This window comes from Mastigoproctus giganteus, chromosome 8 (genome assembly GCF_048544385.1).
Source record: "Mastigoproctus giganteus isolate SK-2022 chromosome 8, ASM4854438v1, whole genome shotgun sequence".
Taxonomy (NCBI): Eukaryota; Metazoa; Arthropoda; class Arachnida; order Uropygi; family Thelyphonidae; genus Mastigoproctus; species Mastigoproctus giganteus.
The window spans coordinates 126,328,125-126,355,046 of record NC_143582.1 but is presented as its reverse complement, the minus strand read 5'-3'; the positions used below and the strand labels follow the sequence as shown (position 1 = coordinate 126,355,046).

The following is a 26,922-nucleotide window of genomic DNA, read 5'->3' as shown; positions in this document are numbered from 1 at the left end:
GAAGCTATGAGACAAAATAGTGAGATATCTGTTAAAGACTTTTGGAAACAATTCAATGTTTTAGATGCCGTAAGAATCATTGAAGAATCTTGGGATGAAATTCACAAAAAAACATTGAATGGTGTCTGGAAGAAACTTTGTCCATTTTTTTTCAAAAACGAGACGAAAACAATGCCAGAAGCTGATCATGTCGCTCATATGATAGAAGTTGCTAATCTTGCCAGGCAATTAGATTTGGAAGTCAGTGGTGATGATGTCAACGAGCTGATGGATTCACATTGTGAGGAGCTGCCAATGAATGAGCTCATAGAGATGTGTTAGCAAAACATCACTGAATTATCCGACACTTCAGACCCAGTTCCACCAGAAAAGCACATGACAATTGCAAGCTTGACAGAAGATCTCAGCTCAATTGAAAAGGGCTTAAAAATTTTAGAAAACATAGACTCCAACGAAGAACGCGTTATAGCTACAAAGCAAGGAATAAAAAATTATTAGCTTGCTACGAAGAAATTCTATGTGAAAAAAAGAAGGCACTGTGTCGTCAGACGAATTTGTTAGATTTGTTAGAAATAACTTTTTTACGTAACTCATTTATTTTTTTAATACATAATTTGTATTAATATGTATAAATAACTGCAATTTTATTAAATATTTTTCTTTTAAAATAGTGTTTTTGTTAGTCCTTGGTCCCAATTAAACAAAATTTGTATTTACATGCAAAGTTGTACCCCGACTTACGCGAATTCGACTTAAGCGATTTTTTTGTACCCACCTATCGCGTAACTTCGGGGTATTACTGTATAAAAACTACCATACCATAAAATTCAATACAAAAAATTGAAAAGGTTTGGTGTGTGGTCATGTCCAATAGATGGAGAAAACAAACTACCATATCTAGTCTCAGAAGCAGATGAATGGAAGATATATTTGCAGACCAAAAACCACCTGCTTAAAAGCTTAAAGTAAATGTGGAGAGTTTCTGCCCAACATGGACCCGACCCAACCCACCTATTACATGGAGATGGTCAGTGATTATCATCATCATGTGAAGCATTAATATTCTTGCTTTAAGTGATTTATGGCCTGGAAAATTGTTTATGAAATCTTTCTGGGCTTTCTGTGGGAAGTCAGCAGTTCAATAGTGTTACTGGGGATGGCAGTGAAGAATTTAAGTATCAAAAATAATCTCCTTTTATTAACTTTAAAAGTACAGCGGACTCTCGATTTACTGGGATCGGATTAACCGGGACACTTCAATACTCCAAATAAAAAAATAAATAAATAAAAAAATCAACCAAAAATCTATACATAAAATTCAAGTAATAAACAGATGTTTTGCAAGTCGTAAATAAGCAACAAGAAGCGGCGTTATAAGTCGTTATTGGGAGATCAATGTACCTATTATCTTGCAACTCCTGCTGTCTTCACACCCGCCGTTTAAAAAAGAAAAAAGGGGGAAAAAATAGAAAAAATGTTTAGTTTGTTTTAGTGCGTCACGTTGCACCACAAAAAGACAAATTTTGTTTCGTTATTTATGTCGGGGATGTAGAAATTTTTTTTTATAGTAAATAATTTTTTTTTTTTGTTTAGAAATCACGAAAATGATGGGTAAATGCAAAGGAGTTGCGCATTCAGTTAAACGAAAGCTTGAAATTATTCAAAAGTTTGAAAACGGTGCATCGTTAAATCTTTTGATGAACCATTATAATGTTGGTGACCAAACCATACACAACATAGTAAAAAATAAAGGGAAGCATCGTATTGAACACACGAGTAGTACGTGGTAAGTTTTTTCATTTTTTATCTATTGGCATATTTTTTATGTAGGTTGCTGAATTTGATACAGTTAGTCCTGGACTTATGTAAATTTTTTTTCACTCAATTTTTTTTTTTTTTTTTTTAGGATTGCAAAATTAAAAAAAACAAAAAAAAAAAACCCCATAAAATAAGCAATCAATAATGACGATCATGGCACGCATGAATTGCACAAATGAGATATGGAGTAACAAGCAAAAAAATAGGAAAGAACAGAAGATTCTTACAATTTATTTATGGGTTTTTTTTATATGACTAAAGATTTCAGTGAAGGGGACACACATTTCACCATAATAACGTAAAAATCCACAGAACTGCAGTTATCGGTATTTTCGCAAATGCAATAAGATGAATTTACTAACATTTATAATTAGATGCACGAACAGAAAAGCCCAATAACACGGAAAGTGCAAATTGTTTTTTTTTGGTAGTGACCTTCAGAAGTGTGCTTTAGTAAAATGTGAGCTCGTGTGGGGTGATAATAGTGAGTTTTCGCCTTAACCCTGTGAAGTTCTTTACAGAAAATTCATTTTGACCGTTATCATGGTGCCGGCGACTAGTGACAGCGGTACTAGTAAATCTACCAAGAAAAGGAAAGCGATTGATTTGGATCAGAAAATTAAACTAATAATCAAGTATCACACTGAATTCAGATTTGTCAATAATAATATAGTAGCAATATGTTATTAGTCATTCCCGAGTTACGTAAAACTCGACAAAGTAAGAAGTCCTGGAACGTATGTCGGGGACTTCTGTATTTTTGGATTAACCGAGAAATCGATTATCCGGGATTTGTTTCTTACCATCTATCCCAGAAAATCGAGAGCCTACTATATACCCATAAGCAGACCACTCATTCATAAAAAAAAAATTAGCAACTTTAGTAATTACTAAATTAGTAATTTTTACTTCAATATGGGTTTTGTATTAATGTATTTATTTTATACAGTAAAATGAAATCCCCTGCAAATTTACTAGTTATCTTTATGTAAAAATGTTTCATTTTAATGAACATCACTATATTGAAAATATTAGTTGAATGCAATATAAAATTCATCCTGCTACACAAAAATATAATCATTATAATGATGATTTATAAAAAGAACATCCTTTAAACAATACAATGCACATTTTTCGGTCTCTAAACTTTAACATGTGGCAATGCTGCAATAATTTACTAACTTGAAGTTAATTATGTATTTGAGAGATTGTGGCTCGTGAACTGTCTAATTTTCTACTTTTGGAAGTGAGAGAAATTCACACAGACATCAATATTTTGTGATATGCTGAGAGATGAAGTTCCAGAATTATTTAAATTATGTTTGTTTATACTTATTCATTTAATGATTGTGTGTAATACAACAATTTTATAAATTTGAACCCCGTGAATAGTTTTATGTTTAACATTTTTTTTTTTCCAGCAGAAAGAAAAAAAAAAAAGATTGTTGTAAATAACAAACAAAAAAACACAGGATTTTTGAATTTTTAATTAAAAAATTACACTTAATAAGTGAATTTATTTTGTTATAACTATTTTGTAAAATATAACTGTCATTCTGACATTTATTTTTTTTATTGCCTTTTACTGTAACAAAATTTCATTATAACATATATATTTCGGTAGCCTGCACAAATTCATTATGACATTTCACTGTATTTGAATAAATAAAAAATTCTTTAATTCTTGGCTGTATAAGCAAGTATTATTTTCTTGGGGGGGGGGGAAGCTTATATGAAACTTGGAGCTTCTTTGTAACAATACCTTACAAAAAAAGCAGCAGAATGACATAATCAGCTTAAATAGCAAAAATCTGCAAAATTTCAATCTATGCAATACTATATTGAAATTTCTTATAAATTTATTTCTTACTATTACACTATTTCTTATAAATTTATTTCTTACTATTACACTATTTCTTATAAATCTATTTATCTCTACAAAATGATAACCTCTATACAACTACTAATTTTTTTTGTACAGTATAGTACTTCCATATTATTTTAAAGTCCATATTAAAACTGATAATAGCAGAGTATTGAACATTAAATGCATTATTCTCAGGAATAACACACATTCATAAAACTGGCAGATTATATATGAAATCTAAACCTTAAACTATTTACAAATTTAAAAAAAAAAAAAAAAACATTTTTATTTCCCTTTCAAAGAAAAAACTAATCTTTCTTATACAATGGGATATATAAAAACTAACTGAGCAATAACAAGTTCAGATCAACTATTATTATTATTAGCCATATGGTGCAGGGAAACTTGAGGTTTACTAGCCAAAAAAAATTTGCTCATATCCAGCCAGTTCCTAAAAAGGGTGACAAATCCCTCCCATCCAATTTTCGTCCCATTGCAATTACTTCTACTTTTCCAAAGTAATGGAGAAATCAATTAACTGCCAACTCTTAAATTACTAGAAGCCTTCTAATCAACGACCGCCAGTATGGATTCCGTCAGTGTTGATCCACTGGTGATATTCTGGCTTATGTTACCCATTTATGGACTAATTCAATGGAAAAGTTCGGTAAAACACAAGCAGTTGCTCTTGACATCTCAAAGGCTTTCGATCATGTTTGGCATAAAGGTCTTCTAAACAAGCTTCCTTCTTATGGTTTGCCAACTGTTTTTTTGTAATTGGTTATCTAGTTTTCTCTCTGATTGCTCACACTGAGGGTGATGGTAAATGGCTCTCTGTCTTCTAACTTCTCCACTAATGCTGGTGTCCCTCAAGGTTCAGTTCTTTCCCCACACTCTTTTCCTCTTGTATATTAATGACCTTCTTCCATTGACTGGAAATCCTATCCATAGTTTTGCCAATGATAGTACATTGCATGCCACTTTCCATTTTGAGAAACCTTGTCCTGCTCAATCAGCTTCAACTTCTCGAATATCCGCTACCTCCTTAAATGCCAATCTCCGGGTAATTCACCAGTGGGGCAAACACAACTTAGTTGATTTCAATCCTTCTAAAACTCAGTCTTATCTTATATCTCGCAAAAAAAGATTCTTCTGCTCCTATGCTTATCTTTGGTGACACTCCGATTTATAGGCAAGTTGATATATCTCTTTTGGGGATTACCCTGACTTCTAATCTCTCTTGGCACAAGCACATTACAAATATTGCTTCCTCTGCATCTAACAAACTTGATTTTCTCTTTCGCTCTCGGCGTTACTTTTCTTCCAAACAGCTGTTCACTCTGTAAAAATCGCAAATCTGCCCTACTATGGAATATTGTTCCCACATCTGGGGCGGTGCCCCCAAAATCTCTCTCAGGCTTCTGGATTCTATTCAGAAGAGGGCAGTTAGGTTAATTAATGAGTCCTCTATAACAGAGTCTCTGCACTCGCTGTCTCATAGATGTACTGTTTCTGTTGCATGCCTTTTCTACAGATACTTCCATGGGCACTGTTCTTCTGAATTGGCTTCTATAATTCCCGCTCTCTCTTTCAAAACAGTCCGAACACGTGCCACCACCAGCCAACATCCATTTACTGTCCAACTTCAAACTCACAGAATCAACTTTTCATCTTCCTCATTTATTCATTCAACTGCCGTTTTCTGGAACAACCTTCCTTCATAAGTATTTCCTGAAAATTACAGTCTACAGAAGCTCAAGTCTAATGTCAACAAATAGCTTCTTTCGTCTTCTCACGCTTCAACCCAAGCACAGTACTAAGTACTATAGGTTCTAATACCTCTCATGTTTGGGGTTTTCATAAAAAAAAAAAAAAAAAAAAAAAAGTAGTGATGAAGGTACAGAAGAAATCGTTTTACCAGATGTCGTGGAACCATGTACTTCACATGATTTGGACTACAAGCCAGAAAAAAGAAAAGGCCCCACACTACATTGAACAAGAAGAATTAAGCAACTTGATCAGAGACTTGGGTTTACCCAAAGAGAAGGCTGAATTACTCGGATCCAGACTACAACAGTGGAACTTACTAGTCAAAGGTACAAACATTACAATATACTGTAAGCGAAATGAAGAGTTTTCAAGATATTTTTCAATGAAAAACAAGATGTGTGTGTCTGCAAAGACATCACTGGTCTTATGCATGAACTGAACATTTATCACAATACCTCTGAATGGCATTTGTTCATTGATGCATCAAAGCTAAGTTTGAAAGCAGTATTGCTTCATAATGGAAATACTTTACCATCAATTCCTCTTGGTCATGCTGTTGGCATGAAAGAAACTTATGATAGTATGTCCAAGATTCTTGCTGCTATACGTTACAATGACTATGGTTGGAATATTTGTGGTGATCTCAAAGTGATTGGACTGCTTGTTGGTTACAAGTTGGTTTCACTAAATACTGTTGTTTCCTGTGTTTGCAACAGTCATGCAACAGCCAAACACTACATTGTACAACACTGGGACAAGAGAGATGAATATATTCCCGGCAAAAGCAATGTAAAGTATGTTCCACTGGTTGATCCACAAAAGGTCTTTCTTCAACCTTTACACATCAAGCTTTAACTGATTAAGAATTTCACTAAGGCACCTGGATAAAGAAAGCAGAGGATTTGCATATTTACTGAAAATGTTTCCAAATTTATCTTATGCAAAGCTGAAGGAAGGAATTTTCATAGGTTCACAAATAAGGAAGCTCCTAAAAGATGAAGAATTTCAAAGAAACCTGAATGATGTTGAACTGGCTGCATGGAGATCTTTCAAGGCTGTGGTACATGGATTCCTTGGAAAGAAAAAAGAAGAAAGCAATTGGTGACAAACTTGCTGAAATGTTACAAGGACATGGGGTGCCGAATGTCACTGAAAATGCATTTCCTTCATTCCCATCTGGATTTCTTTCCTGAAAACTTAGCAGATGTTAGTGATGAACAAGGAGAGCAGTTCCACCAGGATGTATCTGCAATGGAAAAATGATACCAAGGTTGGTGGGACTCTGCCACGATGGGAGATTACTGTTGGTTCCTTAAATGGGAAAACAATCTGGAGTATAAAAGGAAATCACTGAGTGAGAAACATGTCTAAGTAACATATATTGTGTGTAATAATTACAACCATGTATGCTGATATTGTATGAAAACAACGAATTTAAAAAATATGTATATCTTTTGATGTAGACGTGACAGAAATAAAAGATTGATATTTTCATAATCAGGACATTAGTTTTGTTTATAATAACCAACTTTCGTTCCAGAGGTATGATGAAAAAAATTTTGTCAGGTAGTGTTATTATACAATGTTCAAGTAAACTGTTCATTACCTAACAACACTGTACTGAGTGATGACTAGACTTTGGATAAATGCATATAACACAATCACAAGCAATATACTTGATCATTTTTTAAAATGTTGATCTCGGAACTATGTAACAAGCCACTGTACTGCAATTAAATTAGCGTGGAAGAAAATTTCACTGAGCGTGGGAAACTTTTTAATGCTGTTTTGCTATTCATTTTCACGCTATCGACTACATCAGATGAAACGTTTTCGTTAAACATGCCAAAAATTTAATCTGTACGCTGGTAAAAGAGCTTTATAGTGAGTTGTGACAGCATTAGAGTGAGATATGGGTTATAATATAAGAATAGTGTTATAGCAAATCAGCGTAGAGCGAACCATGTTATAACGAGGGCTTGCTATATATATATAATATATGTATGGTCAAAGATTTTTTAACAGAATCTATAGTTGGGCCAATACATCTGTCATTTGCCACTCATTTAAAGAGGAATGGGTCTGATTCTTGTCAAGGAATGCAGGAATTTTTTAGCATTATGAGGATGAGGAAGTAGCATTTCCCCTATGTTATTCCAGCATGCAAAACATGCAAATCAACCTGTAAATACATACTTCTGCAGACAAAGCATACAAAAAGGTTTAATGACACACTCCATTTCCATTAAAATAATTTGAATTCACCCATCCTCACAGTCCTCCAAGGCAGCTCAGCTGGCACAATACATCACCATCTGTTGCTCATTTAGAGAAGTCTGGTTTGATTCCAATTGTGAGTGGAGAGATTTCTTAAGATTCTCTTCAATTAAGAATGTAGATAGGCAATTGCAGAAATAGGGTTTACCCTGTAAGTTACTGTGGGTTTTCCAACCAGTAAAATATGCAAATCAGCTCACAAACAAACACTTTCACAGATAAAATATATCTATGTACACAGATATGAGTGAAAGCTCCAGTGCATTAAAATGATAATTTGAATTTGCCCACCTTTATTATAAAATTAAAAATTCAGCTGTTAATTTTGAAGGAAAAGCAGGCCACAGAATTTTTACTGAACAACCAATTGGAATGGAAGACCTTGAATTCATAACCAATGATCCCACACCATATATGTAACAGAGAGAGATAAGTAGACAGATACATTACCACTTTTCACAGGGATTGTCTGCCAGGGGCAAAGGTTGATGACGTTATAGAGCAGATATCATCTTTTAAGGGCACAAAAGGTGATATACTTGTACGCGTTGGCACTAATGATATTAAGAGTAGGAGACCGGCGGAATTACTTAACAAGTACAGGTCACTGTTGAAAAAAAGCCGTGAATTAGGGTTGAATTTGAAAGTGTCTGCAATTCTGCACAGACACAACAGGAGGGAATATATGACGAGAGCCTTGTCGATCAATTCGGCCCTGGAAAGATTGTGCAAGGCTCAAGGGGTAGAACTTTTTTCAGCCTGTTCTGTACTTGTTAACACGAGAGAATGCTTCTACAGGGATGGGACACACTTAAATAGAAAGGGTGCAAGAATATTTGCTGATGCTATCAAGGCAGTGTTAGGTGGGTCAGAAAACTGCTAGCTTGGGGGGGATACAAGGATTAATAGATTAACAGTAGCCACTGGCAGAGGTGAAAGTGATTCTTGCACTGCTTCTATTGGAATGAGCAAAAGCCTGGAAAACAAGATGCAGGATATTTCAGAGACTGCTGGGAGTCATTGCAGTACAAGTAAACACATGGGTTGTGTTAGGGTAGCTAGGAATAGGAACAGGCGCATGTATACTTGCGTGTACACCAATGCTAGGCCTTTGGTAAATAAATTTGATAAATTTGAGGTATTGCTCAAAGCATCAAAGGTGGATATTGTTGGGATATCACAGACGTGGTGTCACAAAGATATAAGGAATGCAGAACTGGAATTTTGGGAGTAAAACGTCTACAGAAAGGACAGACAGGATAGGAAGAGAGGAGGGGTTATGCTATTAGTTAAGAAACACATAAAATGCAAGGAAGTGAAGCCAGTCAACAACGCTGGACAGTGCAGTTCCGAGTCAGTTTGGTGTGACATAAGCACTGGGAGATCAAAATTGACAGGAGTGTGCTATAGGCCTAATGACTCTAATGAGTATAATAAGAAACAGTACAGGGAAATAGAGTGGGCCAGTAAATCAGAGAGTCTTATAATGGGGAATTTTAATTTCCCAGATTCTGACTGGAATTTGTGGGTTGGTCACTCACACACTAGCAAGGCTTTTGTGGATTTATTGGATGATTGTTTTCTACATCAGCATGTTCCAGAGGCAACTAGAGGGAGTAATACCCTTGATTTGATTATCAGTAGTGATTCTTCATGCATTAAGAATCTGCAGATAAAGGAACCACTAGGTGGCAGTGATCACAGTGTGCTGAAGTGGGATTTACTCAAAGAGGTAACTACCATCAGGGGTAAAGGGAAGGGTTATTGCTTTCTTAAAGACGACTACGATGGTCTGAGACATTATTTAAATTGTATAGTGGGATCAACTGATGATGTTACCAACAGCAAATTCAAAATTGGAAGCATTCAAAGAACTTATCTTGGAAGCTACTAGGTTTTACATGACAACTAAGAAATATTGTTCAAGGTTTAGGCCTAAATGGATGTTAGATGAACTAATGAGACATATGGCAGAGAAGAAAAATGCATGGGATACATATAAATTAATATGTGACACAGATATAAGTTGATCTGTTACCAAGTTACAAAGGAGGTTAGACAGGCAAAGGCAGTTTACGAGAAATCTTTGGCAAGGGATGTAAAGAAAAACAGCAAAGAGTTCTTTACTTATGTAAACTCTAGAAGGAAGGGGATGAATCAGATTGGTCCACTTGATATCGATGGTTCAACTGATGATGATCCTGCTCAGCTAGCTAACAAGTTGAATGAATATTTTGCATCGACATTCACACATGAGGAGTTATTCAGCGAGGGGAATGCCAGAGGTGTATTCAACTTTGGCAGTAAGCTAGATAATCTTGTAATAACTGAGAGTAAAGTGGAGGAGAAATTGTTGAAGATAAACACAAGAAAGGCACCTGGGGTGGATGGAATCTATCCAGTTATATTAAAGGAGGCAGCAAAGAAAGTATGCCAACCCTTATCCATAATGATGAGAGCTTCCTTGGACTCAGGGGAGGTTCCCATAGACTGGAGATGTGCAAATGTCACCCCAATTCAAAAAGGAGGATCAAATGCTGACACAAATAATTATAGACCTGTGAGTTTAACTTCTGTTCCAGGAAAATTAATGGAGGAACTGGTTAAAAAAGCACTGCAGGTTCATCTACACAAGACTTCAGTTATAGCTCGGACACAGCATGATTTTGTTAAGGGGAAGTCGTGCCCGACCAATTTGATTGGATACTATGATGCAGTCACAAAAGAACTGGATGCAGGGAATAACTTTGATATTATATACTTGGGTCTTAGAAAGGCTTTTGATACTGTTGCACATGGAAGACTGCCGCACAAATTGGAGCAGTGTGGTATTGGAGGCAAATTGCTGCTATGGATAAAGGGGTGGTTGAGGAGGAGAAGACAGAGAGTGGTAATCAATGGACACTGCTCATCGTGGACTAATGTTATTAGTGGAGTCCCTCAGGGTTTAGTGTTGGGTCCATTATTGTTTTCTGTATTTATAAATAATACTGATGATGGTATATCAAGCTTAATGTCCAAGTTTGCAGACAATGAAAGGTTGGCAGGGTTGTTAAGGACGCTACCGACGCTATGCTGCTGCAACAGGATCTGGAAAGGTTGAGCAGATGGGCTGAGAGGTGGCAAATGAAGTTTAACATTGACAAATGTAAACTACTACATATGGGAAACAGCAACCCCAGAGCAACGTATCAACTCTGTGGTACTACACTGACAATGGTAGAGAATGAAAAGGACCTGGGGGTAATTGTGCACACAGATATGAAGTTCTCTGAGCAGTGCAGACGGGCTGCAAGAGTAGCTCATGGTGTCTTGTCAATGATATACAGGAATTTTTTTAGCAGGGATAAGGAGGTGATTATTACCTTGTATAAGGCAATGGTCAGGCCATACCTTTAAGTACTGTATACAGGTCTGGAGGCCTCATTTCAAGAAGGATGAGCTGCTGGAACGTGTACAGAGAAGGGCAACAAGATTAATGAATGGAACAAATGGTTGCTCTTATGAAGAAAGGCTTAAGTTTTGCAAATTACAGTGTCTGGAGAGTAGGCACCGGTGAGGTGATCTGATAGACTGTGTATAAAGCCTTGAATGGTTTGAGCATGCTCAATGCTGATGGGTTGTTATTTGATTTTTATGAGCATTAGCAACTAAGGCCATATTGCTCCGGAATATGCGATGGTCATTCCCTGACCTTTCCGCATCCTCCGTATTTGGTGTTGACAGGCTCGAACCTCGGTCTAATCATGAAGCGTGTGCTACGCACTGCTGCTCCTTCCCACCTGGCTACGGAGGCGTCCCATGCTGATGGGATTCTTCCTCTTGCTCAGAATAACCACCTGAGAGGGCATAAATTCAAATTGAGGAAAGACAGATGTAGGATAAATGTGCGGAAATTTGCCTTTAGCCAGCGGGTAGTTGGTTGGTGGAACAGACTTCCATCCCTTGTTGTGGAAGTTGATAGCCTAAATAAATTTTAGGGTCAGCTGGACAGGTATTTCAAACGAACGGAGGGGTGAAGTGGAAGTTTTTTTTTTTTTTTTTTTGGCTGATGCTACATAAGCTTTCTTTCTTGCATCATATGCCTCTACTAATGCTAATGCTAATTAGTATATATGCATAAAGTGCTTATTGTCTTCATCATTTGCTTCCAACTGTCTAGACATAATAACTCAACTCCCAGTGGATGGATTTCCATAAACTAAAGTTTATATTTAGATCTTTTAGAACTGTTTATCGAGTCATGCCCAATTTAATGAAAATTGGATAAATAAAAATCTGGCAACTATTATTTCTTTTTTCTGTCTATCTATATTTAGTCTGTAATAGCTTAAGTCCCACTGGACAGTTTTTCACGAAATTTTATAAAAGTGTCCTCCTCCACTTTGCACTCTTAATTGGGGGTATAAAACAGAGTGCTAACTGTGTTAAATGGGGAGATTTATCCATAGGAAATAATGTAAATAATTTTAATTGGTTGTTAATTACAGTTTGGGAACAACTGTAGTTTATCTTCTCAATAATGCTTTCCTGTTAGTGCACTCCTGGAGTGGAGTAGAGTTTTCTGGGAAGTACTTGGAGTGATCTGAGAGAGAGACAGGATTTTTTTATATAAGTAGGGTTGATTTGGTATAGACAAACCTTACCTACATAAAAAATCCTCTCTTAGACATGCCAAATACTTCCCAAAAAACTCCACTCAAGGATCACATAAACAGGTAAGCTTTTCCAACTTGATAGTATAAAAGAGTAAGTCTAAGGATTCCACCTGAACTATATGAATGAATGAATGAATTAATTAATTAATTACTTATGATATACTATAGCCTTTGTAAAATTCTGTAATTCTTGTAGATTGGATATTGTGCATTATATAGCATATATTGTAAAATATAATATAAGTAAGACTCATAATAATGTTGAATGTTATCAAAATTACCCATAAAATAATTATTATGTAATCAAAGGTTGAAACCAAGCAACTATAACCCCCATCAGTAACTTCTACAAGTTTAATTAATTAATTATTTAACATATTATATTATTAATAGAATTTGTAAAACTTTCTAGAAAATTGTACCGCAAACCAATGTTTTAACCACACAGGCCTGAAGATGGAAAACAGTGAGTTCCAGAAAAGTAGCCAGAATTGTTTCAGTGTTTTGGCATTGAGGTGTTTCAATCATTCAAATTATAGTATTTCAATAATAAATTACTTAAACCTACCACGTGATATAATAGTGTAGTCTCAATTAATTATATCTTTTTTTCTTACTGTATTGTCAACTCATAAAATTTTAATATAGTATTAACTATAAATGAAGTTTACTGTGATTTTTTTCATATATTTTGCCAGCATATTTATTGTTTCTCCCCTGATCCCTATTTTCTATGGATCTTAGTCTTGCCAATCACAGTTCTGCCAAAGTGGTACTTTTTAGGTCATGTAACTCTGGTAGTTGGCAAGGGATAACTGTGCAGGAAATGGAATATTACTAAAACTGGATATTCATAGAAGTTTTAATTATATTAATTATGTAATTTTAAACTTGGCGGGCATACACACTCTCATCGTAAACTCAAGAAAAAACACCTCCTCACCCACCTTCATTCAGCAGGCTCGGCAAACCCGCTGGACGACTTCGACAAAAGGGAAAGTCACTCAAAGATTCATACCGGATAATCGACTAGTGTTTCCCAAAAGCCCAAAACTGGTTTTCACTGGGGCTGCTGACATCTTGCCTACTCACAGGACACGGCACAATAAGAGCAAAACTCTCCAGTTTTGGTTTGAATGATACCCGTCTCTGCCACTGTGGACAGCCAGAGACGTGGGAGCACCTCATGCACCACTGCCAACTATACAAAGACCTCTGCTGCCTCTTAATAACCAGAATACGTTTCTCGCCAATAAACTAAGAACAATATCTCTTGGAGAGCGAAGACAATTATAAAGCCTTAATGCAGTTTGCGCAGGATCATTTTACTAGAAGAAGGACATACCCAAAACCTTAGCAGGAATTTTTCTACAAACCAACCACTCGTCATCCAGAATAAAGATCCTTAGATGCCTCAACCAAACAAAAACCTAACAGCTTCAATCTGAAGAATAACTAATTGTTAACTTAACCTGGAACTGACCCCTGGCTTAAACTGGAGCCATTATCTAGACTTGACATGGATGGGACAACATGTCCCAGGAATGGCATAGGAAGACCCGACAAAGACATTGTGCAGTTTGCTGCCGAAACGTCATTAGGCAATCTGAACCAGGTACCCTCACCCGGTTCACTTTCCACCTTGGCAGGGGAATGGTTACCCCTTCCCCCTGCCACCCCCTATCTTCACCTGATGAGGCATAGGTCTGCCCCACTGACTTTTGGGGTTATCTTCACTATTGACTCCATATTTCTGTCTTTCATCCCCCAGTCTTCAGTCTCCCTTCCCTCTCTAGCATTTGACCCTTGTCAAAACTACACAAGCCCCACACTAAAAAAAAAAAAAAAAAAAAAAAAAAATTTTAATTCTACCCCCGCATAACTTCTCTCTCTTTCGATCTGACCCAATTTCTAGGGTTTCTCCTCCCCCTTTTTCAAGGTCCTAGCCACTGAAATCTCAGGAAATCAGGTGGCAGTACCTGCCAGAGTAAATAGTAAATCTCTAAAATACTGGTGTACCTGGTCTGCCTCCACGAGGTATAGTGTGGGCAACGGTGGGTCTCATTAGGGACCCAACGGCTAAAAGACCAGATGAACAATGGTACAAAACATTACACACCACAATATCCATACACTTTTAAACCTCTGGCCTCTACAGTGTTTTGTATCACACCACAATGTATACTATGCGGAGATGGGGGAAATCCCTGGTACCGTTAGATCACACACACACACACACACACACACACACACACACACACACACACACACACACACACACACACACACACACACACACACACACACACACACACACACACACACACACAGCTACTACATGGCTGTGGGCTGCACAAGGTATACGTTTTCTTAACCACTGCATTGCATTTCTTTGGCATCTTGCTGAAGAATAATAAATGAAATTTATTATTCTTCAGCAAGACCAATAAATCCACACCCAACCCATACAAATAAAATGTGGTTCAATGTTACAGTAAACAAAAATCACATGATTTTCTTCTGTTTTTTTTTGAAGAATAAGGAATACAACCCTAAAATTACTACTGATATTTCCTCTGAAATATATGTTTAATGGGTGTGTTCAGTGTGAACAGACTGCAGATTGCCTTCTTTCAATAAAATAATGCAGTACATGCATATACATCAGCATAATTTTGCAATTATGCTGATGTATATGCATGTACTGCATTATTTTATTACTATTTATAACTGGTGGTAATGTATTAATTGAATGTTTGATTGTTTTTTTCATATATTTAAATAAAAACTATATTGTAAACATTTATCTCCCTCCCATCATTAAGCTCCCTCTGGCTATGTGCCATACAGGATACGTCTTCTCTTCCTCTGCCAATGTATTTATATCTTTTTGAGTTAATTGATACCAATAAACTGATATTTATGTATTTGTTATTATATAGGGGCTTAGAGGGGAACAGGTATCCTGTGTGTTATCAGACACTCAGCCTAAAACACTGATGGATCCAATATCTCTCTATTACAGAAGATTTAGGAGAAGTTACATCACTTAGGTGGCAACGAACGTGTTTGGTCTTTTCCTCTTCACACCTGGTCAGCGTGAAGAGGAAAAGATCAAACCCTCCAGCATATGACAGCATGACAAAACAAATGGCCCTCAGTCCCCAGCAGCTTTCACTCCCCCTCTTATGGCAGCAAGAGGATCAGAGTGGAAGCAGAGGGTGCTAAGAATCTCTGGGTATGACCAGGCTGCCATGCACGGAAACTGAACTTGGCCTGTTATAATGTAAGATCACTCATCAGTGAAGACAGGATATTAGAGCTGGAAAAGGAATTAGAAAATGTGAATTGGAATATTATCGGTTTGGCTGAAACAAGAAGAAGAAATGAATCACTTATAAGTTTATCAAGTGGAAATCTGCTGTACACCAATGGTGTACAGCAGATTTCCAATGGAACACCAATGGAGAGTACACCAATGGAAACACCAATGGTGGAGTTGGGTTTCTGGTCCATAAAGATTTAAAAAACAACATTTTGGAATTCAAAAGTACATCATCAAGGGTGTCAAGACTGATACTTAAGATCTCTAAGAGGTACAAGCTAAAGGTTATAATGATATACAGTAATACCCCGAAGTTACGCGATAGGTGGGTCCGACGAAAATCGCTTAAGTCGAATTCGCGTAGTCGGGGTAAAACTTTGCATATAAATACATATAAATTTTGTTTAATTGGGACCAAGGACTAACAAAAACATTAGTTTAGAAGAAAAATATTAATAAAATTGCAGTTCTTTATACATATTAATACAAAATATGTATTAAAAAAATAAATGACTTACGTAAAAAAGTTATTTCAATGTCGATGGCTTCATAAAATCTAACAAATTCGTCTGACGACACAGCGCCTTCTTTTTTTCACGCATAATTTCTTCGTAGCAAGCTAATAATTTTTTTATTCCTTGCTTTATAGCTATAACGCGTTCTTCGTTGGAGTCTGTTTTCTAAAATTTTTAAGCCCTTTTCAATTGAGCTAAGACCTTCTGTCAAGTTTGCAATTGTCAGGTGCTTTTCGCCGTTGCCTCATTTAGGCCTGTAGCACGTGCACTATCACATGGTCTTTCATTTCGCTCAAAGCGTTTCACAATTTCATATTTTTTCTCTATCGACAGAGGCGGACTGGTCATAAGCCTTACCGGGGAAACCCCGGTGGGCCGGTGTGATTTTGGCCATAAACCATAGTATGAGGCCACTATAAATATTCCCGGGTAAGAATTTTTGACCCAGTCCACCTCTGTTTATCGATAATTGCTTTCCTTTTTCTCTCTGAATCTGCAGTGCTTCACCAGTACGCTTCCTTTTCACACCTTTTAAGCATTTTACTCATTTTTATGGAATAAAGCCCAATTACAAAACGAGGAGGCACGCTTGATACGCATAAACAAAGCTGTGCGTGTAGCAACTGAATAAACAACACCATAAAGGCAGAGATACACTATTAACACCTCACATTTCTAGGGGTTACTACCATAAAACAATAAAAATCCATTTGCGTTTCTGCTAGTGGAATCTGTTATAAACTTGTAGTAAACTAGATCTAATTGCATACCGATAGCTGGAATTATCTTGGTTTTTACGTTATTATGGTGAAACGTGTTTCCCCTTCACTGATATAAAAAACATAAATACATTTTCAGAATCTTCTCTTCATTCCTGTCGTGTTGCGTTCGGTTGGGGTGATTCTGCCTTCGACTGCCATTTCTTGTAAACACAAAGGCGAATCGTGCATAAGCCAATTCGGTTCGTGTTATATTATAAGATATCATTACCGTATTTATAAATAGTGTATGATCGAATTTGCGTAGTGTAAACACGTGTTATACGAGGACTGACTGTATACGGCTCGACTGATGAGATCCATTTCTCTCGTGAAACCGATGTAATTTCCGACAAAAGTTGACCACGAATTCGAATGCACACATATAAATATGACAGTTGGAACACAAATTCTTGTATATGTGTGCAGCTCATGCGCAGCAAAGTTGAATTTTGTTCATCTTTCGCTCTCACTCTCCGCCGTCGCACCGTATACTGATAACATATGAGAAACGACCTTGAAGATAGTGGGCGGCAGTGTTGCCAAACAAAAAAATCAATAACCGCGTAACTCCGAGTTCGTGTAAGTCGGGGTAGCGTAAGTCGGGGTATTACTGTATGCACCAACATCGAGTCATGATGATGATGATGAAGAGGTTGAAGAAATGTACACCGAAATTGAGAGTCTTCTAGATGAGCAAAAAACCCATTACACTATTATTATGGGGGACTTCAATGCTAAGGTTGGAAAAAGACAAAACAGTGCAGAAAGGAGAACTATAGGAAATTTTGGAATTGGTGAAAGAAATTAAAGAGGCGAAAGACTTGTGGAATTTGCAGAATCTCAAGGATTGTCAGTAATGAACACTTTTTTCAAGAAAAGGGTGAACAGAAAGTGGACATGGAAGAGTCCAAATGGATTAACAACTAATGAAATCGACTTCATCCTCGCTAACAGAAGATATATTGTGAATGATGTTACCGTCCTGAATAAGATAAATGTTGGAAGTGATCACAGAATGGTAAGATGTACACGATATAGATGTAGGAAAGGAAAGGAAAAAACTGACTAGAGTAAATAACAAATGTCTTTGAGATAATAGAGGAGGAGAAAAAGCAGTATATACTGGAACTTAAGAACAAGTTTGAGCTTCTGCAGACTGCTCAGGACCAAGATATCGACGAGGAATATTACAACTTTCTGAAAGTGATCAAGCCCAAGAAACCTATAGGGAAAAAGAAATCCAAAGAAGAAAAAATTAGTCAGGAAACACTTGTTATGATGAACCGAAGGCGAAAAATGAAGAGCAAGGTAAACACTGACAAGAAAAAAAATTGAGTATACTGAGTTATGCAAAGCCATTAGAAAGAGACTCAGAGAGGACATAAGAAGATTTACCACAAGAAAAGTAGAACAAGCATGTAGGGAAATCAAAGGATTTCAATCAGCAGCCATGTTCAGTAATACAGAAAGACAAATGATACTGAAACTGAAGAATAGCGAAGGTGTACTTATAAACAGCAGAGAAGGCATAATTCAAATAGCAGAAGTCTACTATAGAGAATTATACAAGGAGCGAGGGAATGATGCCAGCTGTGAGGAAGATGGATTGCAAATTAGCAACACATACGACATACCTGATATTCTTCCTGATGAGGTAGAACATGCATTGAAGAAAATGAAGAATCAGAAAGCCCCGGGGGAAGATGAAGTTACTGTAGAGTTGTTAAAATTGGGAGGAAGAGACATAACGCAAAAACTGGCAAGGCTCTTCACAAAGTGCATTAGAAAAGGTGTGACGCCTAAGCAGTGGAATAATGCAATCATAGTTTTGCTGCACAAGAAAGGGGATAAATCAGAAATTGGAAATTATAGACCAATTATCTTGTTATCCCACATCTACAAGTTGTTCACAAGGGTCATTACTAACAGATTAGAAAGAACACTTGATGAGAATCAACCGAAAGAGCAAGCTGGCTTTAGGACAGGATTCTCAACTATGGATCACCTTCACGTAATATCACAGCTAATGGAGAAAGCAAATGAATATAAAACACCATTATGCCTGGCATTTGTGGATTATGAAAAGGCATTCGACTCCATACAGCATAAGGCAATGTTTCGGGCACTGGAAAGACAAGGCAAAGATACCCCATATATTATGATTTTGAAGAAAATATATGAGAGTGCTACCTCCTTTATTAGACTAGACAAAGACAGTAGGAAATTTAAAATTGAGAAAGGAGTTCGACAAGGAGACACAATATCTCCAAAGCTGTTTGCTGCTGCCCTTGAGGAAGCTTTCAGAAGATTAAACTGGTTGCAGAAAGGAGTCATTATGAACGGAGAGTACCTAAACCATTTACGATTTGCAGATGACATTGTGGTCATAAGCCATGGTCCCAAAGAATTAGAGGAAAATCTTAATCAGTTATGCACAGTTAGTAACGATTTTGGACTAAAGATGAATATGGCTAAAACAAAAGTAATTATGAACAAGTATGCCACAGAAAGGGAAATAATGATTGAAGGAGCAGTAATTGAAAAGGTGGAGTCATATACTTATCTGGGACAAGTTATTAGCTGTAATAATGATAAATGGCTGGAAGTCAAGAGAAGAATAAATTTTGGATGGATAGCATTCAGGAAATATAGTCACATACTGAAGATCAATATCCCAGTTTGTCTGAAACATAAAATAATGAACCAATGTATACTCCCAACCATGACTTATGGAAGTGAAACTTGGGCACTCACCAAAAGAATGGAAGAGAAGCTGAGAACTACACAGCGAAGAATGGAACGAATTATATTGGGAATCAGACTGTTAGATAAGAAGAGAAACACATGGATTAGGCAGCAAACTCAAGTAAAGGACATTCTTATCAAAACTAAAGAACTAAAATGGTCTTGGGCAGGATGCATAGCTCGGAGACATGACGACAGATGGACTAAGAAAATAACAGAATGGTACCAAAGAGGAGCTAGAAGAAAACCCTGGAAGACAAAGGCAGAGATGGATAGATGAAATTCATGAGTTTGTGGGTAGTAAATGGATGGCCAGTGCTCAAAACAGAAGGAACTGGAAAATTGCTGGAGAGGCCTTCATCCTGCAGCGGATTGAAAATGGCTGATGATGATATTATATCCAGCACTTTGGTTTGTGTGTTCTATATATTTTGTGTAACACAGACTAGCAGACCTGCTGGACAATTCATCAACTTGAGAGGAACAACAAAATTTCATATATCAAACCTGTAGAATTTTAAAAAAATTCCAAATTATGGCAATGCTGTAGTTCGCGTTTTTTTTTTTTTTTTTTTTTTTGTGAAAAAGAGACCAAGAATGGCTATGTTAAGCTATCAAGTAGGAGAATTGGTAAAAAAAAAAAAAAAAAAAGTCTCCATCATAATCCAGAGGGTAATAGTTCCCTGGTAATACAATGCTGATTTGACACTGAAAGCATACAAAAATACCTGTTTAAAAAAATAAAAAGTACATTATAAGTTTGAATGAATGTTTATAAATATCAAAACTAAACAAACATGTATACTTACAGTGTACACTTACATCTGTTCCAAGGCACAAGAGTAACTATCCGATTTCCACACGACCATGCAAAGTAAGATTCATCAGGTGAAAAAGCACAATGCCAAGTCTCACAACCTAAAGTAGGGTTTTTGTCTTCACCATCTGCAGGTGCCAATCGGACAAGCAGGGAAGCTGAATCTAAAATTTTACAACTGCTGTCTATAACAATCTCTTTCATAAATCTTAATTGTGGATTAATAACAGATATTATTTCAGTCTTAAATTAACTTTAAAATAAGTAATAACTTAACAAGAGAAAATTAGCAATAACTTACCAGTGTATCAAAACAACTTTTATGATACATTACTTATGATTGCCTGAGAGAAAAGCATCATCCATTCCTGCCAATATAAAAGTTAAGAAAACTTCTATCCTAAGCTCAGTAGAATAAAATATAAGTATATGCGGCTCAACCAATTAAAATATAGTTAAGAAGAGAATTTATTCACCTCTATTTCTGTTTCAGTTATCCTAGTGCTTTCACTCTACAAGGATGATCAACAAGTTCATGGCATAACCATGAAATAAAGTAGCCGAAACAAAAATTAATATATATTTTTCCACATAAACTCCTCCAATCTCAATACATTTTTAAAAAGTAGTAATTGAGGTTTAATACTGATAAATGCAACGTTGGGTAACAATAATCCCAGAATTTGGTTGGTACCAAAGGCAGTGAATAATGAAAAACTATGAGTAACTGTACTATTTGACGTTAAGTTCTGTGAGCAGTACAGCCAAGTTATTAGGACAGTTCATGGGATTATACCAATGATGGCTCCTGGCATTGTCAAAAAATTGTCTATTTTCATCTGCTTTTCCATTGACAAATATTTTACTCAAAGAACTTGATTAATTTCTGTACCTCTACAGAAATTTTGAACAGAAAGCAAATTCAAATTGTTTTAGGCTGAACACAGGAAAAACCTCAGAATTATGAAGAATATATTTCATTTCAAAGAAATGTGGAAAACATTTGTGATTTTATTGAAATAGGTGCATCAATCATGGCTATGATATACACTTATTCATGTGGTAAGCATTGAGACTATATCTGTACAAGATCAAATTTGTTCAATCAGTAACTACCAATGATTTTGTTAGTAGAATGGATTTTGCCAACATTTGTTTATATGGATTAAACCACTGGGTGAGTTTCTGCATTATGAACAGCTGAGGCTTGTTTCAATGTTCATGGCACTGTCATCTACAATGCTTTGAATTTAAAATTTTTTCATGGATCAAATCTCAAAAATGAATATTAGGTGTGGCTTGGAAGTTCCAGGAATGGTTTTATAAAAAAAGTTAAAGTTCAATTTTCCCATTATTTACTTTTGTCTCCTTCAAAGTTTCTCTTGGACAGCTCTGTTAAGCCATCCTCTTCTACCGTGAAAATATTCCCGAAACTGATTTACTGATATTTATTTCAGTATTCTGGATGTATATTTGCTGCTGGATCCTGGAATGATTAAAAGAATCATAATGTGCTTATGTCAGCAAAATTTGATATCTGGGAAAATAAATAAGTTGTTAATCAAAGTTTATTTTTGCAACTTTTGTAAATTTTGTCACAAACCTCAAAATGCGGTTTATTTATTTATTTTCAATTCAAGGCACTAATTCAGGTGCATTAAATCGGATGATTATATGTGTTTGTTTGCTTGGGTTTGCCAAATCTCATTTATTGCTCAAATGTTTGAAATGTGAACTCATTTTGGACAAGCTCTCATCTATCTTGGTTATAACATAGACAGGAATGGAATACATCTAACACAAAAGAATTTGAGGACCATCATTAACTCTAGTCCTTCCTTTAAATGTGTGGCCAGTGCAATGTTGAGTCAGTTTGGTGTGATGTAAGCACTGGAATAGAAAAAAGAGAGTAGGAGTGTTTTATAGGTCGAATAACTGTGACGAGTACAACAAACAACTGCACTGAGAAGTATAGTGGGGCAGTAAATCAGAATGTTCTATAATAACAGAAGATTTTGACTTTCCAGATATTGACTGGAACTTGTGGATTGGTCGCCCACACACTAGCAAGACTTTTGTGGATAGGTCTAATGACTGGAGACCACAGAGGTCTCAGACAATTTTTAAATTTTATAGAGTGGGACCAACTAATGTTGTTACCAACAACAAATTCTAAATGGGAAGCATTCAAGAAAATAATCATAGAAGATACTAGATTTTTCATACCAACTAAGAAAGACTTAGATGGATGTCAGATGAACTATCAAGACACGTGGCAGAGAAGAAAAATGCATGGTGCATATAAATTATCAGGTGATACAAGAAGCCTATTACAGATATAAACTAGTCTTCAACCACGTCATAAAGGAGGTTAGGCAGGCAAAGGCAGATTATAAGAAATCTTTGGCAAAGGATGCAGAGAAAAACAACAAAGACTTCTTTATTTATATTAACAATAGGAGGAAGGGGGCTGAATCACATTGGTTCACTTGATGTTGATGGTTTAACTGTTGAAGATCCCGCTCGGGTTGCTGACAGGCTGAATAGTACTCTGCAACTAAAATCACACATGAGGAATTCTTTAGGGAGGGGGGCATCAGAGTTTTGTCATCAGGGAGCTAAATGATTTTGTGACAACCGGGAAAGCAGAAGAGAAACTGTTGAAGTTAAACATAAAAAAATGGCACATGGGTTGGATGGGATCCATCCAATTATATTAAGGAAGTTCTCTGTGTACTGCAGATGTGCAAATAAATCCCCAATTTGCAAAGGGGATCAAATGGTGGCATGGGTAATTACAGACCTGTTAGCTTAACATCTGTTCCAGGCAAAATAATGGACCCACTGGTTAAAGAAGTAATGCAGGACCATTGAGATAGGAGTGCAGTTAATTGTTGTTGTTGTTATAGAGGCTTAATGGCACATAAGCTGCTAAGGCTATAATGTGCCTATTCACTTATTATATTAAAAGATGAGAGTTTTCCATAAAGTCAGAAGAAAATCTGAAATCAGAAATAATTAAAAAGCCCAGTTTGCCTGAGGAAGTCAAAAAATTCAGAAATATTTGCCTTATCACCAATGAGATTTTCAAGAGTTATTGGTTTATGAAGATTAACGAGTAAGATCAAGGATGAAGTTCTGTCTTGTTTATAGTAAGGGCAGTCAATAAGAATAAGTTTTACAGTCAAATTGTTAGAACAATGTGTACACTGTGGTGATTCATCTCCTGTGAGTAAATGGAGGTGGGTCAGATGGGTGTGACCTATTCTTGCCCGTGAAAGGACTACTTCTTCTCGTCTTGATGTATGGATACTGGAGTGCCAAATTTTCGGATCAGGTTTAACTGAAAGGGTTGGGTTTTTTGGTTTTATTGGCGCATCAGCTACTAAGGCTATAATGCGCCAAGACCAGTTTAACTGAAAGAGTTTATTATTAGTCTGAGAGTGCCAGAGTGCTGTCCATTGTGATAGGCAGGTGGCATGTACGGTTAGTGCATAATCTGATGCTGTTTGTTTTGTTTTTTTTGGTTTTTAGGAGCATTAGCAACTAAGGCCATATTGCTCCGGGGTATGCGGTGGTCATTCCCTGACCTTTCCGCATCCTCCGTATTTGGTGGTGACGGGCTCGAACCCCGGTTTAATCAAGAAGCATGTGCTACGCACTGCTGCTCCTTCCCACCTGGCTACGGAGGCGCCTATCTGATGCTGGAACAAGGATATTGGTTAAATCTAAGGTAATCTAGAACAGGATGAACTTTATCTGAGGAATTATATAACGACATGATAGCACTGAGAGAATCAGTGTAAATAACACATTTTAAGGAACAGTCAGAATAGAGATTTTCTAAAGCTAGTTTGATCGCATACAATTCAGCAGAAGATATACTAAATTCTGATGGAAGGGAAACTGATACAATTGTATTCAGAAACACTGCAGCTGCTCCAACATTTCGATTAGATTTAGAGCCATCTATATAGATTGGGGAGAAATCAGTATATCTTTGAATGTGAACTGCATGAATTTGGTGGACATTTGATGCTTGTAAAGTATTCTTTCTCCATTGACAGAGGTAAATGTCGCAGGTTGGAACAGGAGGAGGAGCCCACGGTGGTTGAGTATAAGTTGCTACCTACTGTATGGAATGGATGGAAATATTCCAAACCTGTGCCAGTTCAAGAAGGTGAAGACCAGCTTGTTTTACTATGCTAGGTTTGTTTCTGTATAGTTTTCTAATGGTGGGTTGAAAAGGTATAACTGAATGGGATGAGAGACACAACTTTGTATCTTGACAGCATATTTCAGTAACTGTGTTTTCCTGCATAAAGTTAGTGGGGGCTCGTGAGCATCAATGTAGAGACTATGTGCCTGAATGCGCCAATTGCAATTCTCAAAGCACTGTGTTGAATGGGATCAAGCCAGCGTAATGCACTCTTTCTGGCAGAATCATAGATGGGAGCACCATAATCAAGACGGGATCTGATTAATGCCCTGTATAACCAAAGAAGGGAGGTATGATCTGCACCCCACGTTTGGGCAGATAAAGCTCTGAGTATGTTTAACTTTTTTAGACAAGAAGTCCGTACATTTTTAATATGATCTAGGAAATTTAACTTATTGTCAAGGGTTAATCCTAGAAATCGGATATTGCTGGTGACTGGGACGGAGATGTTAGAAATTTGAAGTTCAGGATCTGGATGAAGTTTGCGTTGTCTACAAAAATTAATAGCAACTGTTTTCTGCTGTGAGAGCCGATAGTCGTTGAGGCTCTCCCATTGTCGAATTTTATTAAGTGATATCTGAAGCTGTCTTTCAATAGACCTCATGTTTTGAGAATGACAGGAGATGGAAAGGTCATCTGCATAAAGGCAAGTCTCAACTGTATTTGGAACCTGCTTAGTGATAGAATCTATTCTCAGAGCAAAAAGAGTGGCACTCAGTACTGATCCCTGTGGAACACCTTCTTCCTGGATGAAAGTTGCAGAAAGGGCATGCTGGTATCGAACTTGAAATTATCTAGTATGTAGAAAGTTCTGAACAAATATAGGAAGGTTGCCTCGTAGTCCGAGAAGGTAAAGATCACTAAGTATACCATACCGCCAGGTGGTATCAAAAGCCTTCTCTATGTCTATTGAAACCATTACTAGATGTTCGTGTTTGACAAAAGCATTACGGATGGCAAATTCAGCCTTGACCATAAGATCTAAGCATGACCTGTTTTGACGAAAGCCATAATGACTATGGCTCATTAGCTGTTCCGACTCAATGATCCAGACGAATCTTCTGTGGATAATTTTCTCAAGAATTTTGCTGAGGCAGCTTAAGAGAGATATGAGTCTATAGCTATAGGGGTTGGATGGATCTTTTCCAGGCTTCAGGAATGCCAAAATTGTAGAGTGCTGCCAAGAAGTTGGAAAAACATTTTCTAAAAATATGCGATTGTAAAAGACTAGGAGGAGGCGCAAAGCTTTGTCATCAAGATGTTGTAGCATGACATAATAAATCCCATCTGGCCCGGCAGCACCATTGCGGGCAGTTTTAATGACATGTAACAGTTCACAATAATGCAGAGGTTTGTTATATGGGAGATGGTGGGCAGTTTGAAAATTAATAGCATGCTTTTCTTTAGTGTTTTTAATTTGCTGGAATGAGGTAGTATAGGCTGATGTTGATGAGATTTCTGCAAAAGTATTGCCTAAAGCATTAGCTATATCTTCAGGATTAGAGAGAGAGAGATCTTTCCCATTCCAGAAGAGGATTGGAGAAGGTATGGTAGGAAACTTACCAGATAGCTGTCTAATTTTTTTCCATATTATTTTGGGATCAGTATTTCTCTATGATACTGGATGCAAAATGGGTCCAGGATTCTTTCTTTGCTTGCTTTTGATGAAGTGTGCTTTTGCCCTTAATTTCTTGTAATTAATGAGATTGACTGTGCTCGGACATTACCGAAACAAATTCCAGGCTTTATTTTTTGCTCTCTTTGCTGTGGTGCATTTGTCGTTCTACCAGTAATTATAATGCTTTTGGCCCGGTGGATTTGATAGTGGTATTGTGTCTTTAGCCACATTTAGAAGATGCGACATAATGTAATCTGTCACATTATCAATATGCTTGAGGCAGATTTTTTCCTCATCAAAATCGATTGATGACTGAAATTTTGCCCAGTCTGCTCGGACAAATTTCCACTTTCTGCAGGGTTGAGTTGAAGGAGTCTTTGCTTTCAGAAAGTTGCATACTATTGGGAAGTGGTCACTGCCCATGGGTTCGTTTATTACATACCACTCTATGGTTGGGACTAGTACTAGTGAACAAATTGAGAGATCTATTGCTGAGGTGTGTCCTGCTGGGAGCTGTACGTGTGTCGGTGCA

At 36.8% G+C, this 26,922-nt stretch overlaps 1 protein-coding gene across 3 annotated transcripts in view; it reads right to left on the bottom strand.

Annotated features, from left to right (window-relative positions):
• LOC150081810 (WD repeat and SOCS box-containing protein 1-like) overlaps positions 1 to 26,922 on the bottom strand; it is a 193,487-nt gene that overhangs the window by 88,528 nt on the left and 78,037 nt on the right. For 2 of the 3 annotated variants that reach the window (XM_090379714.1, XM_090379713.1), the window contains exon 4: positions 20,546 to 20,717. In XM_090379714.1, the coding sequence (XP_090235840.1) occupies positions 20,546 to 20,717 (172 nt within the window). The remainder of the gene's footprint in view (positions 1 to 20,545; positions 20,718 to 26,922) is intronic. The other variant, XM_090379716.1, reaches the window with a different exon arrangement.